This window comes from Trachurus trachurus, assembly GCF_905171665.1.
Source record: "Trachurus trachurus genome assembly, chromosome: 21".
In the NCBI taxonomy this organism is placed as follows: domain Eukaryota; kingdom Metazoa; phylum Chordata; class Actinopteri; order Carangiformes; family Carangidae; genus Trachurus; species Trachurus trachurus.
The window spans coordinates 29498301-29516411 of NC_139899.1; the positions used below are offsets into that span (position 1 = coordinate 29498301).

The 18111-nt window shown below is 42.3% G+C and overlaps 1 protein-coding gene across 3 annotated transcripts; it reads left to right on the top strand.

The window, feature by feature from the left end:
- Positions 1 to 6415: 6415 nt before the first annotated feature.
- Positions 6416 to 17756, top strand: nup35 (nucleoporin 35). Of its 3 annotated transcripts, none has more exons than XM_083996303.1 (9): positions 6416 to 6700; positions 8656 to 8823; positions 8946 to 9073; positions 9304 to 9361; positions 9574 to 9682; positions 11965 to 12034; positions 15150 to 15278; positions 16244 to 16378; positions 17484 to 17756. In XM_083996303.1, exons 1-9 carry the CDS (start codon positions 6688 to 6690, stop codon positions 17559 to 17561), a joined length of 888 nt encoding a protein of 295 aa, XP_083852429.1. In that variant the 5' UTR covers positions 6416 to 6687; the 3' UTR covers positions 17562 to 17756. The 3 variants fall into 3 exon arrangements, with proteins under 3 accessions (XP_083852429.1, XP_083852430.1, XP_083852431.1); XM_083996304.1 differs by having other exon boundaries at positions 9304 to 9352; positions 9571 to 9682; XM_083996305.1 differs by having other exon boundaries at positions 8656 to 8811.
- The last annotated feature ends 355 nt before the right edge of the window (positions 17757 to 18111 follow it).

Consider the following 18111-nt stretch of genomic DNA (forward strand, 5'->3'; position numbering starts at 1 on the left):
GTTTGTTACCTTTAATTGTCGGTGCAAGCTATTTTTAGAACGGCGGAGCAGAGCCGTGAGCTGCTCAGAGCTACGCTACGGAGGCTCATGGGATTTCTTGGTTTCCCTTCATCAAACTCATCAAATACACAATCCAACAACTCCACAACGCTCTGGTGGACAAGTTGTGACCTGCACATTCACCACGCTATGAGATAATAACACAACGTTACCAGACAGAGTTGTTTTAGAGGTAAATGCAGAGACTGCTTGATGAAAAACTGCCCCTGAAGGCAACGCGCATCACCGGTTATGTCAGAGGTACATTTTTGCAAAATCACTGATGTGCGTTTCCTTCAGGGACAGTTTTTCTCTAGCCTGGCTCTCGCCAGACCCTTGTAGTTCCGCAAAGCTCCACCAGAGGCGCTACGCTCAGCTTCACACAAGGGTCTGGACTCGAGGCCAATGCAAACTTCTTCACCGGAGCAAAAAATAATGAACCAATCAGGATCGCCGGGCGGGACTTTCTGAGGTGTGACGTAGCGCTGAAGCGACTGTTTGAGTCAAACAACAATGGCGGCTCGCAGTGAGGAGTCGTGCGTTGGCATTGATTCTGCTATTTCAACTGTTTTGTCGAATCTATCGAATATTAATTCTTTGAAAGATGAACAGAGAACGGTTTTGAAGGCATTTATTGGTGGCAAGGATGTTTTCGCTCTTCTTCCGACCGAAGAAGTAGCACGTCATTCAAGATAACGGACAAGTGGTTTATCCAATCACATACAAGATTTTTTTACAAGGCCCCGCCTTCTGAAATGAATCGCCTATGGAGCAGTCCCAGACCCTTGTGTGGAGCTCAGCGTAGCTTTGCGGAACTACAAGGGTCTGGCGAGAGCCAGGCTAGTTTTTCTCTGCATTTGCCTCGAAAACAGCGTAGCTCTGAGCAGCTCACGGCTCTGCTCCGCCGTTCTAAAAATAGCTTGCACCAACAATTAAAGGTAACGAACCTACTGCTATGACTATAGGGATTATGGCAATGGGCCAATTTGCCTAAATATTGAACTATCCCTTTAACATTTCCATTTATACTGTTTATTTTTTTCACAGTTAGTTTATTTACCTGGCTGGTAAAGTAATGTAACACCACACAATTCTTTTTAGTAAAGACGGTGTCATCAAATAGGCCTAGTTGATTCTGCACACAACCAGTTCTCAGAAACTCAGAGATATTCAGTTGAATCTCAAAAAGCAGAGAAACATAACGAACAAAAGCTGGAACTAACTTAAAACAACTGTAACAACATCTGGACCACTTACAGATTAAAAGCCCCCTTTTTTTTCCTGAAGGTGAAACACTGAAAAACTTCTACTCTCTTTCATTGTGACTTTTAATTAACCTCTAATCTTAGTCATTCTTTTCTTCATGTTGCACAAATTATACTATCATTAGTAATTCAAATATTTGTCATGGTAATGTAATACCTTATACCTTAGTAATACCTAATACCCTGTCATCAAATAGCCTAGTTTATTCTGCACACGTCCAGTTCACAGAAACTCAGAGATATTCAGTTGAATATCAAAAAGCAAAGAAACAAATAAAATCATCATAAATTACCAACTCATTTCTGCCAATCAACTAAGTAATTAGACATTGTTAGAGATTGTTGCAGCTCTATGTGTTTATAAAGTTGTTTTTCTTTCAATTACTGGACCACTTCCAAATTAAAAACACTTCTTTTCTCTGTTCATCAGTAAATTAGATTAAACTAATCTCTTTCATTGTGACTTTTAATTAACCTCTAATTTTAGTAATTATTTTGTTGATGTTGCACAAATTGTACTATCACAAGTAACACAAGAAATAATTAAAATACCCGTTATTGGCAGCTTTAATCTGACTAATGAACACATAGCATTTAACACCTACTTTACCACTTATAAATTAAATAAGTGGAAAAGGGAAAAGGCAGGCAGAGAGAGGAAAAAACCTTGTATGAATAAATACATTTACTGAGAATAACCTGCAGCAAAAATACATAATGTTACTAAAAACCAAACACTTAATTGAATGCATATGACAGTACCTTTTCCCAGATATCCAGATGCCCACCGGTGTGTCCACAGAGCCAGGTGTTAATTATCTATTATAAATCTGTAAATCTGGTCCAAGCAGAAGCAGCTAAACCCAGCTAAAGGTTGCTAAGCTACCAGCTAGCTCAGTTTGCAGCAGTTACAGTCACAACAGCTAATTAAGCTAGTTAGCTGCAGCAGGACGTTGAGCTGTTTGTTGGCGGCGTTGGAAGGAAACCGGGATAAAAAGATTCATCTCAGACAAACCGAAGTTTTACAAATGTGACCTGAAAACAGCGGCTTCGTCACCTTTAAAGACGCCCCAACTTCTAGAAAAAAAAAAGTCCGGCTGAAGATCCGCATCAGAATCCGGCTGCTCTCTCCGCTCTGACCGGCGTCAAGTTACACGTCATCACGTCATACGCTGATTCACGTTTCCGCTCGGGGCCTTTCACAATAAAAGCGGCACACACAAAAATCAAAACATTTCAGACAAAATGTTTCCAAGCAGAAATTCTAAACATGTTGAAAATAAAATAACCACTGAACCAATGTGCTTCAACTGGGAGCAGCAAAGTCTGGTATAGCTCTGAGTTTTTACTCAACCTTTGCTTTATTTTTGTTGGGTTTTTGTATGTTTTTGTCGTATTTTTTATTCATTTTTTATTTTATTTTATTTTATTAATTTAAGGGGGACAGTGCACATTAAAGCAGAAGTAAGAGATCCGGTTGTTTTGGCTAATGCTGCGTTCCAGGCAGGCTTTTGAAACCGTAAATTACAGCTTCAAGTCACAACTTACGACTTTGTAGCGTTCCAGGCAACCCACTCGTGTTTTTCCGACCTGTTTTACCTGTGAAAGTCACTATAACGGCCACTCGTAACTTCCAACCCGTGAACTCGTACCAGATCGAACTGGTACGACTTCACGGTCGGAAAAACACAAGTTACGGGCTGCCCTGAACGCACCATAACAGTCCTCGTCCCTACGTCACCACACTCAAGGCGTCCCTTGGCTGCACACACAGCCCTTCATGCGGTTCTCTCTCCTCATTGCATAAAAATTGTAGGATACGAGAAAAGTTTTCTCCTCGGCTTACAGCAGAGCAGAGGGACTGACAGACCTGTGTTTCGGTCCAAACACTCTATGTAAGTGATTGCTGTCGGAAAATATAACTAAGACTTATATTAACACAAAAATATTGCTTACTTCTGCTTTAAGAGAAACTATGGAAGATTTCACCTTAATTAAACAGGTTGCGACTAATTGTGATGGTTAAATGACTTGTTTTGGGGAGAATGGAGGCTCTCTTTTTTCCCCCCCTTTATGACAGTGAAATGTGCATTCCGAAACTGTAGGGGGAGCTCCGTAGAGGGAAAAAAACTAAAAAGTGAAGAAGCAACCAGACTTAGTTCCCCTTTAAATTTGGCTTGTTTATGATTAAATAAAGGTAGTGACATGACATTCCCATCCACACCTGTCTGTCTGAGATCTGTGCTACTTGGCAAATGTTTTTCTTACAATAGGCCTATATAAATATAGGCTAAAACCTTCTTAGTTTATGCTTTAAAACTGAAGTGACTGTGAACTAAAAGTGATTTGAACCTGGGTGCAACCAAACATCTACCCCGAACCTCATCCTACACTTTTCCTAAATGAATTCAGGCAGAAATGTTTCCTTTTATGACATATTCACAAAAACAAATCAGTATATGAGCATAGATTTCTCAGAGGTAGGGTTGACATTAAGCTGTTTTGATTCAGAAATCTTTGATCTACAGTAATAAGAACTGAGTCCTTCTAGGAACCAGTGCCACTTCCCGGTAATTCTGCTTCATTGTTCCTGATCATCATCACTAAAATGTCATCACGAAATAACCACAAACTCCTGATCAAAACACCAATCTCTGATCTCTCATATTCACAGTTCTGATTGTGTGAACTTGATTCTCGGTAATCCCTTCAGTCTTTTGTGATGCAGCCCTCTCAATCGCGTTGTGCTGGAGAGCAAGGTCTTAACCTTGCTTTATTTTTGTATGTTTTTGTCGTATTTTATCAACTACTGATGGATACTTCTGTGTGGAGAGGAGATCTTCGGGAGAGGAGCTTCTTTCACTGAAAATGGAGCAAGTCTGGAGGATGCCACCCTGTTCCAGCTGAGATGAAGAGGTGCTTTCGTGGTTGCCATGCTGGTGGTGCAAAGTATTAAAGGCCTGGAAGTGGAGATGAACTATAGGACCTTTCTGCTGTCTGTCATCATGGGAAATGTCAAGCCTCTGCCCATCAAGAGCCGTTCTGAACAACTCGGATCACCCACTTCATGGCACCTTAGTGGACCAGGAAAGCAGTGGTGGTGGCAGTCAGGCTTTTTTATTCTTCTGCAAATGGTCGATGATCTGACAGACAAATGAATTTGATCCCTTTGGGGATTAATAAAGTAATTCGTATTTGGGTTTGATTCCTGAAAAACTTAAAATTAAAAAACTAAAAATGGACTTGTTTTTGGTTTTGTGGGCCCCTGTCATCTCCCATTTTGGACGGCCAGACAGATGAAGTGGTAACAGCTTGTCGTTTTTGTTGTTGTGTGGAGGTCTCCTGTCAGGTGTATTTTCTCCCCCCTTTCTGGCTTTCTTTTTTGTGGGAGGTCCATTTGTGAAGTATAGATCATGAATTGGGTTTGTATGTTTGCTGAGACACGAATTGTTCCTTGGTTGATGTGTTTTGTCTTTAGTGTATTTTGTTTTTATACTATAATAAAGAATGTAAAAAACAAAACAACAACAGACAAATAATCTGCACATTAAAAAGAAGTTGTGTTAATAGGACTTTGCTCAGAAACATGTGTTTCCGTCTGCATTCATTTGGCTTTTGATTTGTGCTTTTATTTTGACGAACCGGATTAGTTGCATTGACCGTGATTCAATGTGGCAGCTTTGCGAAATTTCTCTGGATTGCCGGCCGCATGTCGATGACGTAAAGGCGTATAAATGAACATATGCCTCACGCCCCTTTTTTAAGAAATACCAAAATGATCAACGTTGTTTGTTTTTTCATTTAGTAGCTCTTCTGGTGTGTGTGTTCTCTAAACATTGCCGAATAACATAACGCCATTGTTGATATTCTGCACAATAGTTCCAACTCCCAAACAGGAAAGAAAAAAGAATAAAAAATACCCAAATATAAATTATTTTACATCCGAAAAGGTGGAAGTGCTGCTGGGTCCTGTTGTGGATTGTGGTTGAGTTTGACACACGAGTGCAAAAAAACATTCAAGACACTCTGCAGGATTGTTGGAAAAAAAATATTAAAATGTCTTTATTTTATGTGGCAATTAAATGAATTAGCCCTGATGAAGACCGGTGTTGGTGGGTGCAACACGTTGGCTATGCTTTTTAAACTAATCGCCATGTAAAACAAAGGCATTTTAATAATCTGTTCATCGATTCTGCAGAGTGCTTTGATTTTTTTTTGTTTTTGCACTTTTATGTCAAACTTCTGAATAAATTATTTCAATTCTGAGTTTTGGGGTGAGTTATTTTATTGTAGATAGAACAACATGTTCAGAGAGTTTTAAGCCACTTCTACCAACCATTGCCAAATATATTACTATTAGATTAATAATGAAATGAAAATGGCTATATACAAATGGCAGTTAACCCATCCACTGGATGTATGAAAATATTGCATTTTGATGGGCATCAATTAACTGTCTGCAGCTATTGCAGAAGTGTAATCCACTGGAGAAGTAGCTTATAATGCTGGACAATTGGGTTTACATCCAGGCATTTGATGTTCATGATTTAGTGTTAAAAGGGTTGGTTGTCTGTAAGATATCTTAACAGCTCTTTTTCAAACAGGATTTATTTATTTATATTCTGTCATTCTTTTTTTCATCGTCATATCTGTTAGCCTATATGATCGATTTTGCTGTGTGTTACAAAATTGCTGTGTGCAATATTTTTTCTGGTATTTGAATAAACAAAGGAGGTGTGACTTTTCTTTCAAATGTGAGGTAGGCTACTAATGGATACCTGAGTATGTCATTGTTCATGTAGGCTAATGTTCTGTGTTTTAATAAAGAAAAAAAAAGCTATTTTTCAAACACCATGGGAAGTAAAGATAGGTGTCTGTTTTTACCCCCTCTGTTTCTAATTTGATGCTTGAATTCATGCTTTTTTACTTGTTGTTTTCACGAATTAAATGTGCAATTAAACAAAAAACTTAATCGTTAATTTTAACAATTTAAAAATGAACTTGCCAAATGTTATAAAGTGCGCGTTAAACACAACTTCCCTGAACGCCTCTTTGCAGTGACGCCATCTAAACGCACCGGAAGTAGCAGAGCAGACCCGTTAGCTTTAGCTGCGGATCTTCAGTCAGCTCGTTTCGTGAGCAGAACTGAGCTCTGGAAATAAACAGAGCGGACACAGATAAACGATTTAAAACCACTTAGATTTCTTCATTTGGATGTCATCATTTACCACTGAGCTTTAGAGAACCGGACCTGTCAGTTACAGTAAGTTATAGTGACAGTTCAGTTAGCGGTGCTAGCCGCGTTAGCCTGCTAGCACAGCGCCTTTAGCCTCACGTCACTTCCAGCTTTTGAAAATCGCGGCCAGAGAGAAACGAAAAAGAGATGGAGCTGCAAGGTAAATGAGTTTTATAACGTGTTTATGTTATAGTTGCAGTTATAGAGCTCTCATGTTGTTATATTCGTATGTTTATCAATCACATGTCGCCTGATAAAAGCAGTTAGCTAACGTTAGCCGGTGTTAATTTCTGGTTTCTGACACATGTTAGAAAAAGTTCTAGGATCCTTAACGTTAAACCAAACGAAAATAGCCTAAAGCCACGTTGTAAAAATACTTGTATTAGTCCATCTAGTATTAGTCCATCACTAGACACTGGCTCCAGAGAAACTTTTCTAGGAGCAAAAGCAGAAAATTTAGAGGTGCAGTGCACAACGTAAACCGACTTCCAAAACAAATATTCACATTTACTTTTCATTCATAATCCTCACACACATTGGCCTGTCACAGATTCGCCTCTTCCACGTTTCACCAGTGTTAAAAAAGATGAAAAACTATCTCACCATCTCAAATGTTATGAGCTAAATGCCTCCATTTAGGAGCAGTCTGGAGCCCTGCTAGAAAAGTGATTTCAAGCCAGCAGCTTTTCACATGTAAAGATTTGAAGCTTAATTCTGTTTCAATGTCCTTTTGTATGATGAACTGAGACAGTCCTACAATACAATACATCTTTGTGTTGTTTTGTTTTGTGGTTTCAGAGTTAACAGAGATGATAAATAGGGAGGGAATAACTGTGAAAGGGCTTTGAAAATGAATAATAAATATATAAATAGAGACTAGATCTATTTCCTGGCTAGATTCATTGATAAAGCCTGGACACTGAGACAGAAGATACGATATCCCACATAAAACCATACATTTAGTTTATTGTTTTGTATATCTTGGAAGCTTGTCTGTTTTTTTTTAGTTCAGTTTAGTTTTTTCTTCCTTCTTTTCTTTTAAGATGTGGGCTGGGCACAAAAAAATGTGCACATCACTTAAAACCCTCCTGTTGTCCTTCTGGGTCAAATTGACCCAATCTGTTCCCTTCCTTCATCCTTCCTTCTTTCCTTCCCTTTCCCCTTCCTTCTTTCCACAATCCTTCCCTTCGTCCTTCCTTCTTCTTCCTTCCTCTTTTGATCCAGTTGACCTGGTCTGTTCCCTCCCTCCATCTTTCTTTTCTTCCTTTTCCCTTCCTTCTTTCCCTTCTTCCTTCCTTCCTTCGTCCCTCCTTCCTTGAACAAATCTGTTCTCTCCCTCCATCTTTCTTTCCTTCCCTTTTCCCGTCCTTCTTTCCACAAACCTTTTTGCCTCGCTCCTTCCCTTCGTCCTTACTTCTTCCTTCTTTTTTGACCCAATCTGTTTCCTCCCTCCATCTATCTTTCCTTCCTTTTTCCCTTCCTTCTTTCTTTCCTCCCATCGTTACCTTTGTCCTTCCTTCTTTCTTTCCCTTCGTCCTTCCTTCCTTTCTTTCATCTATCCCTTCGTCCTTCCTAACGTCCTTCCTTCCTTCCTTGACCCAGGAGGACAACAGTCAAATCAAAGTGAAACTCCTGCTTCTTTCAGCGCTCAGCTCCCAGGCTGTGCTGCTAAGTTGCTACCTGCTGGCTGAGGCTGAATCAGATCTAATTGTGACCACTTGTCTCAACCTATTCAATCTATTTCTTTTATTTTTTGGCTACACTTGTTAATTATTGGATACTTATTTCTTTCTAGACTCTGATTGCAACTGTAATACTGATTAATTATTTATTTATTTATTTTATTTTTTGGCTTCATTTGTTAATTATTGGATACTTGAAACCATGAATAGCTCTAATGGTTTTACTGAAATAATTAATTGAAGGGTAGCCAAGGCATTTATACGCTATATAGCTTCAGCCTGCACCTTTTCGATCTATTTATGAACTAGTTGAAGTAATGATGGTATTATGAAAGGTTGACTGACTGTGATTGATGCTCAACTGTGAACAATTTTGTGTAAAAGATGGAATAAACTACTACTACTACTACTAACCCGTGTCCCTGTGTCTCAGTGGGGAACGAACCGATGACTCTGGGTTCGCCCACGTCTCCTAAACCGGCGTCCGGAGCTCAGTTCCTGCCGGGCTTCCTGATGGGCGACCTGCCGGCGCCGGCCACGCCCCAGCCGCGCCCCTTCAGCCTGTCCATGCCCCTGATGGACAGCCCAGGTACGCACCGAGGTCAGCAGCACGTCACACACACACTCACACACACACACACACACACACACCTGCAGATCAGCCGACGTGTTGCTGTGTTTCCTGTAGATTTATTCTCTGTGTTGTTTGTGTTTTGTTTCCAGTCGGAGGAGGAGGCTCGGCTCCTCAGCCCGTCGTCCCCACACCCAAGGATAAGAGCGGAGCCCCACCGGTCCGCAGTATCCATGACGACCTGATGACCGTCGGGACGCCCCTGAGTGCACACAGGCAGGTTAGTACAAATGGTGCTGTCTGTTAAAGCAGAAGTAAGCAGAATGTTTGTGTTAATATAAGTCTTAAATAGTTATATCTTCCGACAGCAATCACTTCTATAGAGTGTTTGGTCTGAAACACGGGTCTGTCAGTCACTCTGCTTCAATAATATCCGATGAGGAGCATCAGTGACGGTACATCATGATAAAAATGTCTAAATATGATTTAAATCTCTCTTTCTCTCCTCAGTCGTTTCCAGTGATGCAGTCTCCTCTGTCTGCACGTCAGGCTCCAACTCCAGGAACAGGTACACACTCTACTGTCACTACCACCTCTGGTACTACAAGCTGTTTTAATGCTGATGTTAGTAGTAATATGATCAAGTATTAACACACATCCTCCTGTCAGACTGGTGTGGTGTTCAACTTTGTGTCGGTCTTTGTCTTTGAGCTCAGTGATGAATTATATGAGACTTATACACCTGTCTCTGTGTGTGTGTGTGTGTGTGTGTGTGTGCAGGTGTGCAGCAGGGGTGTCTGTCCCCGGCTCAGGTGGACCCGTTCTACAGTCAGGGAGAGACTCTGTCCTCAGACGACCAGCTGGACCAGACCTGGGTCACCGTGTTTGGGTATTTTTCATTTCTACTTAAAGGGATAGTTCAACATTTTGGCAAATTGGCCCATTGCCATAATCGCTATAGTCATAGCAGTAGGTTCATTACCTTTAATTGTAGGTGTAAGCTTTTTTCAGTACGGCGGAGCGCAGCAGCTGGCTGCTCAGAGCTACGCTATGGAGGCTAATGGAATTTCTTGGTTTCCCTCATTAAACTCATCAAATTCAACATCCCAAAACTCCACAGCGCTTTTGTAGACAAGTTGTGACCTGCACAACCACCACGCTATGAGATAATGACGGAACGATACGAAACGGAGCCGTTTTCGAGGTAAATACAGGGTAAATACGGAGACTGCTTGCTGAAAAACTGTCCCTGAACGCAACGCGCATCAGCGGTTTTGTATGAATTTACCTCGAAAACGGCTCCGTTTCGTATCGTTCCGTCATTATCTCATAGCGTGGTGGTTGTGCAGCTCACAACTTGTCTACAAAAGCGCTGTGGAGTTTTGGGATTTTGTATTTGATGAGTTTGATGAGTGAAACCAAGAAATTCCCTTAGCCTCCATAGCGTAGCTCTGAGCAGCCTGCTGCTGCGCTCCGCTGTACTAAAAAGTAGCTTACACCTACAATTAAAGGTAACGAACCTACTGCTATGACTATAGGGATTATGGCAATGGGCCAATTTGCCAAAATGTTGAACTATCCCTTTAAAGTCGTAACACTGAGCTGCTGCTGCTGAGCATAGAGTGAATCTAAAGGCGGGCTTACACTGCACGACTATTTGTCTGTTCACATCTCAAACTGCACGCGCTTCCCTCTTCAGTCCTACGTCTCAGATCAGTCTCAGAGCCCCACTAATTGCACGTCGTTCTACGATTGCTCCCCACCACGATTACCCTGCGATGCCGCTGAGATTTGTGCTGCTCTATTATTGCTCGATTGTAAACCTCAAATTGACATTGATTCCTGATGTTGGTTCCTATAGCAGAATTCATGGTGGAAGATCAGACCTACAAACACACAGACAGACAGCGTGCATCACCACCAAGGACGGTGCTGCTGAAAAAAAAAAAATAGAACGGCGCACTCTCTCCAGCCAGCTGACGTGTAGCTCACCTGCGGCTCACCTGCAGCTGTCAGAGGAGACTCGCTAGTTCTCTCTCTTTAGCCTGCACTTTGTTTAAAAGAGTTCAACATGTGAAGATCTAACTACCATCTGCACACCGGTCAGCTGAGCCAGAGCACAGTGGACGTGGCTGGTGTGTAGGCTCGCTATTTTATACTGTAACGGCAAGAAAAAAATAATCGTCCTCGATTGTCTGATAGTGTGTGTACATTTGTCGGGCTGATCTTCCATCACGGTCACAGGTGGTCCAACTTCAGCTTGTCACTTCCCTGTCCCTCCTCTCTGTCTGCCCGTTCTCACTCCATCTGATGAAGTTCAGCATCACATTCAGGTTCATAAAGGCTCTGTGCTCTGTGCTAAAACAATCTGTCATGGTAAAAACTTGTCGTATGTGCAGAATCGTGACGTAGGACCCCATACATTGTCCGTCACGACGAGAAATTTTCTGGCATGTCAGAAATTAGTCGGGAGGTCGGCGACTCGTCTATAGGACGTCGGGACGTGACGCAGAGCCTCACTAACCATACGTCCCGATTATGCTCACGACCCCGCGATCCCTCTACGATTACGCAAATTATGCTGCGACTCATCTGGGACGACAAAATCATGGCAAAATCGTACAGTGTAAGCCCGCCTTAAAGGCCTCATGCTGTGCACTTTTCTCTGGGTTTATTTACCTGCTGATATCCCTAACAAGATGTATCATTGGTTTTGAGTACCTGTGATCTGCTTAATATCGTTTCTACTGCCTCTTTCTGTTGCCTCATTCTGGAGTTCTAGCAGTGTCATTTGGCCAATCAGAAGAGAGAATGAGAACCTCTCCTCTGATTGACTGACTGTTTTTGAGTGGCGTGTGGTCGGGCCAATCACAGGCAAGTAACTGAAGCCTAAGCTGCATTCATAAAAATTGAAAAAAAAAAAACTGGTCACGGTGGGCGGAGTTACCTTGTGTGTGACATCACAGAAAGGAGGAATCTGCTCGTCTTAAAGAGACAGTTCCTACGAATGGGCGGTGTGCGTTTCTCCATTTATGACCAGTTTGATGCATGGGGCAGTATACACGTGGCCCAGAGACCTCCACAAGCACCAACAAATAACCAAAATCACATTTTTCATGCCATGGGGCCTTTAATACACATCTACTGACTGTGTGTGTGTTTGTGTGTTAGTTTCCCTCCAGCCTCAGCCTCCTACATCCTGCTGCAGTTCGCTCAGTACGGAAACATCCTCAAACACACGGTGAGACACACACACACACACACACACACACACACACACACACACACCAGGGATGCAAACAGCGCGCCGAAAAGCGAAACTCGCTTTTTTCATGACCAATTAGGTGACTTGTGTGAATCGTTCAGATCCGAAGAGTTTTTGTTTTTGGGAGGGGGGGGGGGGGTCTCAGCTGGGGTCAGTAAAATGTTTTTCTAACAGGCTGACAGTGACAATCACGTGAAACTGAGGCGAACTCATTCATGGTTGTCTCTGGTTATAGCACATTATATAGGCCTATATGTCCATTACACACTTTTAGGCCTTAAAATGTCTTAAATTTGTTGAATTATTGTGTTCAAGACTTAAATAAGACAGCTCTTAAATTTTCGTATGCCCACCATGGGCGAGCATTTCGCTCGCATTTGCCCCTAAAAAAAACAAAACATGTGTGAACCAGGAAAATCACAAAAAAGAAAGAGCACAACCTGCGATTGGTCCAAAACTACAAATCCCACAATTCTCTGCTCTCAACAATAACAGTAGGCTAGTTAGTGTAAGTAAGGGAGAGTGGAGCTGTCGGTGAAAAGAGGAAACAACGCCACGTCTGGTCCTGTTCTATGTTGTTCGTTCACACCGTCACCGTTTATTCGTTACGTCCGCGGTGTAAAAGGCCGTGACGCAAAGACGCGATTAGGCGCGAGACGCGATTAGGCGCGAGACGCGGTAGACGCGACTTTTTTTTTTTGCGACGCAATACACCCGATTCTTTTATGGCGACGGGACCCTCGCGTCTTCGTTTATTTCATCGTGTTTGGTGGGAAGACCCAAAGGGGCTTCCCACTCAAACACGAGGAACGCTTTTTTTTCGCGCGAGCTTTTACGCGCAACCAAACGCGAGATACGCGAGATAAGCGAATTAGCGCTCGTTTTCACTCGTTTCAAAAAAAATTCACGAGCCCGCCTATTTTCACTACAACAATTTTTTTTTTTTTTTTTCAAAGGAGGTTAAATCGAAAGCAACTGGACTTAGTTATTTACTTATTATAACTAAGTCCAGTTGCTTTCGATTTAACCTCCTTTGAAAAAAAAGTCTAGGAAGACGTTTCACCTCTCATCCAAGAGGCTTCATCAGTTCATGTAGCATCTGACCAGGCTGGGACTGGTCCAACTATCTGGTGTGGAGACTCAGTATAAGTCCAGTTGCTTTCGATTTAACCTCCTTTGAAATACTATGACCTGGACAAATGAGAATATGCACAGGCCTACAACAACATTTCTGCTCTCACCAACCATGGTTGAGGTCACAACGCTGCTGTAGCTGCTCTGGAAGTCCGAGACACTGAGGCCAAACGCCGCCGTCGCTTCTGATCCATGACGGCGAGTTCCGGGCTGATGAGCTACAGAGACTTTAGTCAAAGAGGAGCAGAGCGTCGCTGTGTCGGACTGTTTGGATTTAATGAAGAAGCTGCACAGAGTCAGGTGAGCAGAAGCTGCCCCCCCCCCCCCCCCCCCCCCTCACCGTGGAGCCGCTGCTGTCTCACAGCCACCACCGACCCATAGAATAAAACACCACTAAGCCGTGGACGGTCGCTGTGTGGATAAAATGCTGACGACCAAAACAGCCGCCACCAGGTCACTGACTGGAGAGTTTAAAGTGGAACATGAACGCAGCTCAGACCGGCCGGTGCCTCAGCGCGGTGATCAGCAGGACGCTATAGCCTACCCAGTACCGGCCAGCTCAGTACAGAGGGGGGGGGGCGATAACGTGACGCACAGTATACTGTTATGAGACACATTATGCATCCCAACTGTCTTTTTTTAGAGGATTTTTTTTTTTTTTTTTTTACCAAGAATGCTCCCAAAAAGATCATGATCCAGGGGCCAAAATTCGAAACAAATATATATTTTTTTTAATCATAATTCTCATTATTCTCCTGATGTCGGTTTAATGTAAACAGATTGCGCTGATATGCGTCATGTGACAGCGGGGCAGTGCTGCAGCTGCTGTGCTGTGATGGACCTGATCAGACTGGTGGTGGTCCACAGTCAATCAGTCCCAGAGCCTTCCTATTCACCTCCAATGTAGACGCGACGTGCGCGCTCGTTACCCAAAGCGGCGCGTATCCGCGTGCATTCGGTGCGACGGCGCTGCCGTTTTCCCCCCCGTGCATGTCCGTTGCTGTGTCAGGCAGGTGTCTCCCACGGAGCTCTGCCCCGTTTCAGAGGTGAAGGAGAGACGTCGCCTCCGCGATGTAGAATGTGTTCAATTAAAGTGAAACTAACACATTATATCGGCCTATATGTCCATTACACACTGAATGGGATGTTAAATCCCATGTCTTTATTTCTTCAGTTTATTTTAATAGTAATAATTATGACTAACATTCAGTGAAGACCTAAAAATCAGTATCTCCAAAATTGAAATATTGCAATGGTTTTTATTTTTTTAAAGCATTTTTAATATAGAAATGTTGGCCTTCTGAAAACTGTCCATCTATATGCACTCAATACTTGGTTGGGGTTGAACTACTGGAAATTGACTTTTCTGTGATATTGTTAATGGTGAGCCCCCCCCCCCCACGACAATTCCTCTCTTTTTTGGTCCTGACCCGTTTGCATCCCTGACACACACACACACACACACACACACACTCAACGTCCTGTCTGGTTTGATACCAGATCAGATCCAGAGCCCCAGGCCCCACCACACGTTTTATTATCGCTATTTTTGCAACAACATGCTGTGAAACATTGTGATTTATTGGCTTTTTGCAACAGCAAATAAGTGAAATTATATAAAATCTCTGAAAGGAAAACTTTGTTTATCTAATCAGGTAAAGTTCATCTCACTTGAATCGTTTCTATTCTTGTTAAATTAGACAGACATGACCAACACAGTCAGGTTCTACTGCAGAGAAACTTGCATTTTTTTAATAATAAAAGATCAATACTTGGTGAATCAATGCAACATTATCACATAAAATATTGCAGAACTCTGCAGTATTGATGTTTTTACCTCGGCTCCTCTCGGTCTGTGTGATTGATTCAGGGTCCAGATAGAGATCGTGTTACCATAGAGATCGTGAACTCGGCGTCCTCGGCTGTATTGATACATGTATTGATGATGTATTGACAGATGGCGTCTCCTGGTAACTGGATGCACCTCCAGTACCAGTCCAGGCTGCAGGCCAGGAAAGCTCTGTCCAAGGACGGGAAAGTGTTTGGAGACGCCATCATGGTGGGAGTGAAGCCCTGTATAGACAAGGTCAGTACTTTATAAAGCTTTTATTTGTATTTTACCTTATTTTAGTGACTCTTTTTATAGTCTTAACTTTTATTCGTAATCTATGTTCATAGTTTATGTTGTTTTCCTACTGTTATTCATATTACTGCCACTGGATTTATCTTGTGCAACACTTTGGGCAGCTGATGTTTTTAAAGGGACAACGAGGAGTTTTGGAAAAGCGAAGCGTTTTCACACTACATTTATGAGCCTCCGCGCACCGTGAAATTCTTTGACCGGCGCAAGACAGACTCATGTTTTCACTCATCAAGAATTAAAGTCAGAGGTTGGAAGACGATCACATACCGTCGTAGTCCCGACCATAAACGGTGATTCGGCGGCGTTATTCTCATGACTCGCCACGAAACCGAAAGTAGCCACCACTAATAATAACGATAGAGACAAAAAGATATATTTATCGAAAACGGGCCCATTAACAAGTGTGGGTAGCATAGATTCATCCACATTAATATTAGGGCTGGGACGATATGCTTCTTCTACGATTTTTTTGGATGGCGATTCGATTTAAATTGCGATTCTACGATATTACCGATTCTCTAGATTTTTAGTCTTTAGCATTTTTAACATTTATCTGCGCACAAATACTGTAGGAGCCTATAAATTAACATACTCCATTATAAAGTGAACTTAAACCCTTTTCAAAACCTGGACTCTCTGTATGGAAAAAAGGCGAACAAATGCACATTGCACAATATTTTTAAAAATTCAAAAAAAAAATCGATTTTTGAAAAAAAATATCGATTTAAAAATTGTCAAAAAAGATATCGCAATATTTATGTGAATCGATTTTTTCTCCCACCCCTAATTAATATGAGACTTTTTTATTGTCGTGGAATTTTTCGTTCTGCCGATTTAAATGTGCTGTATAAATACACTTTGAGTCAGCAGTGACCTCATCTCTCTCTCTCTCTCTCTCTCTCTCTCAGAGCGTGATGGACAGCAGTGAAGCCGTCTGCTCTCCTCTCTCCACCTCCTTCTCCACCTCCGTCCTCCCCTCCACGCCGCGCTCCGCCATCCGGCCGCTCAGCGCCGCCTACCGGAGCTCCAGCAGCGACTACCAGGTGACCCCCGACCTCCACTTTCACATTCACTCGGCCTCCACTTTATCTGTTTTTACACAGAATCAGAAATCGTTAAAAAGCCTAATAGCATAATTGCCTAATAAGTCATATTTGAAAATTTTTGGGAAAAAAAGAAAAAGCACAATTTCTAGCAAGCAAAGTCAAAAAGATGACTTATTAGGCAGATAGTGATTTTAACACTAAAAAGTGTTCTGATTGGTTGAGGACATATAAGGCCAATAAGGCGAGGTGATGCAGCAGTGGTAGGAGAGGAAAGTTATAGGCAGATATCTCAATTCTGTTCCCTTCCTCCATCCTTCCTTCTTTCCTTCCCTTTTCCCTTCCTTCTTTCCACAATCCTTTTTCCCTTCCTTCTTTCCTTTCTTCCCTCCCTTCGGCCTTACTACTTCTTCCTTCCTTGAACAAATCTGTTCCATCCCTCCCTCCATCTTTCTTTCCTTCCCTTTTTCCTTCCTTCTTTCCACAATCCTTTTTGCCTCCCTCCCTCCCTCCCTTCCTTCCCTTCGTCCTTACTTCTTCCTTCTTTTTTGACCCAATCTGTTCTCTCCCTCTATCTTTCCTTCCTTTTTTCCTTCCTTCTTTCCTCCCATCGTTCCCTTTGTCCTATCCCTTTATCCTTCCTTCCTTCCTTCTATCCCTTTATCCTTCTTCCTCCCATCGTTCCCTTTGTCCATCTTTCTTTCCCTTTGTCCTTCCTGCCTTCCTTCCTTCTATCCCTTTATCCTTCCTTCCTTCCTTCCTTCTTTCCCTTTGTCCTTCCTTCATTTCTTTCATCTTTCCCTTCGTCCTTTCTAACTTCCTTCCTTCCTTTCATCCTTCCTTCCTTGACCCAGGAGGACAACAGGAGGGTTAAATAAAATAAGATACAATAGAATAAATTAAAATATTCTAGTGCAAAAAATATGCATATACTATAAACAATTACGGTAAGGATTTATATAAAAAGAATAAAATTAAGATCTATATACACAGAATACAGAAAGGTTATTGTGCAAATTGTTAATTCGTTAATCAGTTTTTGGATCTGAAAATAAACGTGTGTGTGTGTGTGCGTGTGTGTGTGTGTGTGTGTGTGTGTGTGCAGGTGGTAGCAGACAGACAGACGCCCAGGAAGGACGACAGCATGGTCTCCAAAGCGCTAGAGTACATGTTTGGCTGGTGACGCAGTGCATCATGGGATACCTGCAGCCTCGGACGAGAGAGGGGGGGGGGGGTCGACAGATGAACTGATTCACTACACTGTGTGTGTATGTGTGTGCGTGTGATTGTATAGATTAATGTGTGTGTATGTTGGCTAATTTCTCTCTCCACTTTTATAATCTGTATTTTTTACTGTCTCTGTCTCAATAAAGTTGTGTCTGGTTTGAATCCAGTTAAAGACGAAGCTTCATGCGCAGGTGTCGTTCTCTCAGCGGCCACACGGGGGCGCTGTCACCTGACACGGCCAGAGGTTTGTGGACACTGCAGCTGCTCTAAAACAGCCTCAAGTCCACCACTTTGTGTGCCTCCTCCTGTTATTCAAACACAACTTTATCACCAACAAACACTGACGCTGGTGTCATGTGACCTCGGGTGGAGGTGGATGAGTTCTTCCAGAGAAAATCAGGAGATTGGCTTCTCTTTATGGAGCTGGGAAACAGAAACACAACCTGTGGACTCAGACTGAGATGTCATGTTATCAGTTGTGTTTTAACAAGATTTCCTGTCAATGA